Raw genomic sequence first — 2,317 nt, forward strand, 5'->3', positions numbered from 1 at the left:
AAAAACAACCCTTTTTTTTAAGATTTATTTATTATTATTTTTTTAATACAAGCACTGGGTACAGTCAGAAGCACAGGAGGGTGAGAGGATTCACCAGAGCCAGAGTGGGGAACAGAACAGGCAGACCGACGAAATACACTGCTGAGGGGAGCAGCGGGTGTGGCAGGAGAGGTCTGTGCACCATGTGGGAACCTTGCCCTGGGCCGGGGATTGAACCAGCTCTGCAGAGGCTGCGGTCAGCTTCGCAGCCAAGCGCTCAACCACTGTGCCACCAGGAGATGCCCTTAAAAGATTTTTTTTTTATTTATTTATACATACAAGAACTGGGATGCAGGCCAGAGGTGCGGGGGGCGGGGGTGAGAATATTCACCAGAGACAGAATGGGGGAGCAGAACAGGCAGATCCACTGAAATACACTTGTTTTTGGAAGCAGTGGGTTTGGAGTGCGGGGTCCTGGAGTTCACTTTGGGAAAGGTTTCGCCAGAGCTCCCCTTTTAGCAGCACGCGGCCAGTTTCCCAGGCAGAGTTTCTCCACGAGGCAGAGATGTTAGTTATATTTGAAAGAGCAGGTTTATTAGAAAAGAATAGAAGAGGCGCCCGGCGGCGACGGATCGCGGGAGCGCTGCCGGCTCCGTCAGGCTCTTCCCTTTAGGCCACGGAAGGAGGGACTTTCAGCGGCCAGACAAACGGCGTGACTGACGCGCAGGTGTAGGACACGCGGGGCCTTGCCCTGGGCCTCCGTCTCTCGCTCAGGCACGCCCAGGGCAGCCCTGGCGGGGTCCTCGAGCCCCGCCAAGATGGCTGCCCCCGCGGTGAGGGCTGCGCGAGGCTGGTCCGGCCTGGCGCTGGGCGTGCGGAGCGCTGTCCTGCGGCTTCCGGGGCTAACCCAAGTGAGGTGGAGCCGCTATGGTCCCGAATACAGGGACCCCCAGATTGACAAGGAATATTACCGCAAGCCCTTGGCCGAGCTGAAGGAGGAGGAGAAGTATGAGCGGGAGCTCAAAAAGACTCAGCTCATCAAGGCTGCCCCAGCGACCAAAGCAAGTTCTGTGTTTGAAGATCCAGTGATCAGTAAATTCACCAACATGATGATGAAAGGTGGAAACAAAGTGCTGGCCGCTCCCTCATGACAGACTCTGGAAGCCGTGAAGCGGAAGCAGTTTGAGAAGTACCATGCTGCCTCTGCGGATGTACGGGCAACCATCGAACGCAACCCTTACACCGTCTTCCACCAAGCTCTGAAAAACTGTGAGCCAGTGATTGGGCTGGTCCCCATCCTCAAGGGTGCCCATTTCTATCAAGTCCCCGTGCCTCTGGCTGACCTGCGCCGCCGCTTCCTGGCCATGAAGCGGATGATCACTGAGTGTAGGGAGAAGAAGCACCGGCGGATGCTGATGCCAGAGAAGCTGTCCCAGGAGCTAATAGAGGCTTTTCACAACCAGGGTCCTGTGGTCAAGAGGAAGCACGACATGCACAAGATGGCTGAGGCCAACCGGGCCCTGGCCCACTACCGCTGGTGGTAGGGGAGGGTGGCGCTCTGGGAGGGTCCAGGGCCCCAGAGGACACCATGGGCGCTCTGCCCCATGCACAGTACCTGGGGGCCAAGGATGAAGTTCCGTTGTCAGGAGGACTGCCTGCCCTGGAGCAACATTTGCTCCTTAGTTCTTTCTTTGGGGACTGAAATTGCTTTCATGCCCCATCTCCCTGCACAAAGGGAACCTAGCAACTTGGGTTTCCCCCAAGAACCTTGGGGCCCACTCAGTCTTCTCTTCCCTTGGCTTGGGATAGACCTTGGGGTGACAGGCGAGGAAGTTGTTTTAGTAACAAATGGTTTATTAGAAAATCTCACCCCGAGTGGGTGTGGCACTGACGTGACTGCCATTCATTAAAACTGACGAGATCACAAAAAAAAAAAAGAGAAAAGAATAGAAGAGTGAAGGACACTTGCATAGACACAAGCAGGCAGGGAGAAGTGCCCCAAAATGGACAGGTTTGCTGAGAGAATCCTGCATGGTCGCAAGCAGGCGGCCTTGAGGAGAGCTGCCTCTGCTGAGGGAGGTCAGTGAAGAGAGGTCCCAGCAGGGTACAAGTTAGGGCAGGCAGAAAGCTGCTGCCCTGTGGAGGGACAGAGTTGGTGAAAGGAAGCACCTGCATAGGCACAGGTGGGCAGAAGGACTGCTGCTCCTTTGTGGGGGCAGTGTTCGGTTTTATCATCTTCTTTCTGTAGGGAGGGGCTCTTTGTGGGTGCATGGTTTGTTCCTTAATCTCCATATCTTCATCTTCAGGTCTGTGCTCCTAACACTCCCTAGAGCAGTCT

At 55.2% G+C, this 2,317-nt stretch overlaps 1 protein-coding gene across 1 annotated transcript; it reads left to right on the top strand.

The window, feature by feature from the left end:
* Window positions 1-758: 758 nt before the first annotated feature.
* On the top strand, window positions 759-1,523 carry LOC311178930 (small ribosomal subunit protein uS7m-like; the record flags this gene model as incomplete). The annotated part of the gene is given in 3 exon segments (XM_084245688.1): window positions 759-1,113; window positions 1,116-1,128; window positions 1,130-1,523. Coding segments are annotated over 3 exon segments (723 nt in total). The 5' UTR covers window positions 759-797.
* Window positions 1,524-2,317: the final 794 nt, after the last annotated feature.

The sequence above is a fragment of the Talpa europaea genome, assembly GCF_964194135.1.
Source record: "Talpa europaea genome assembly, chromosome: 10".
Lineage (NCBI taxonomy): Eukaryota > Metazoa > Chordata > Mammalia > Eulipotyphla > Talpidae > Talpa > Talpa europaea.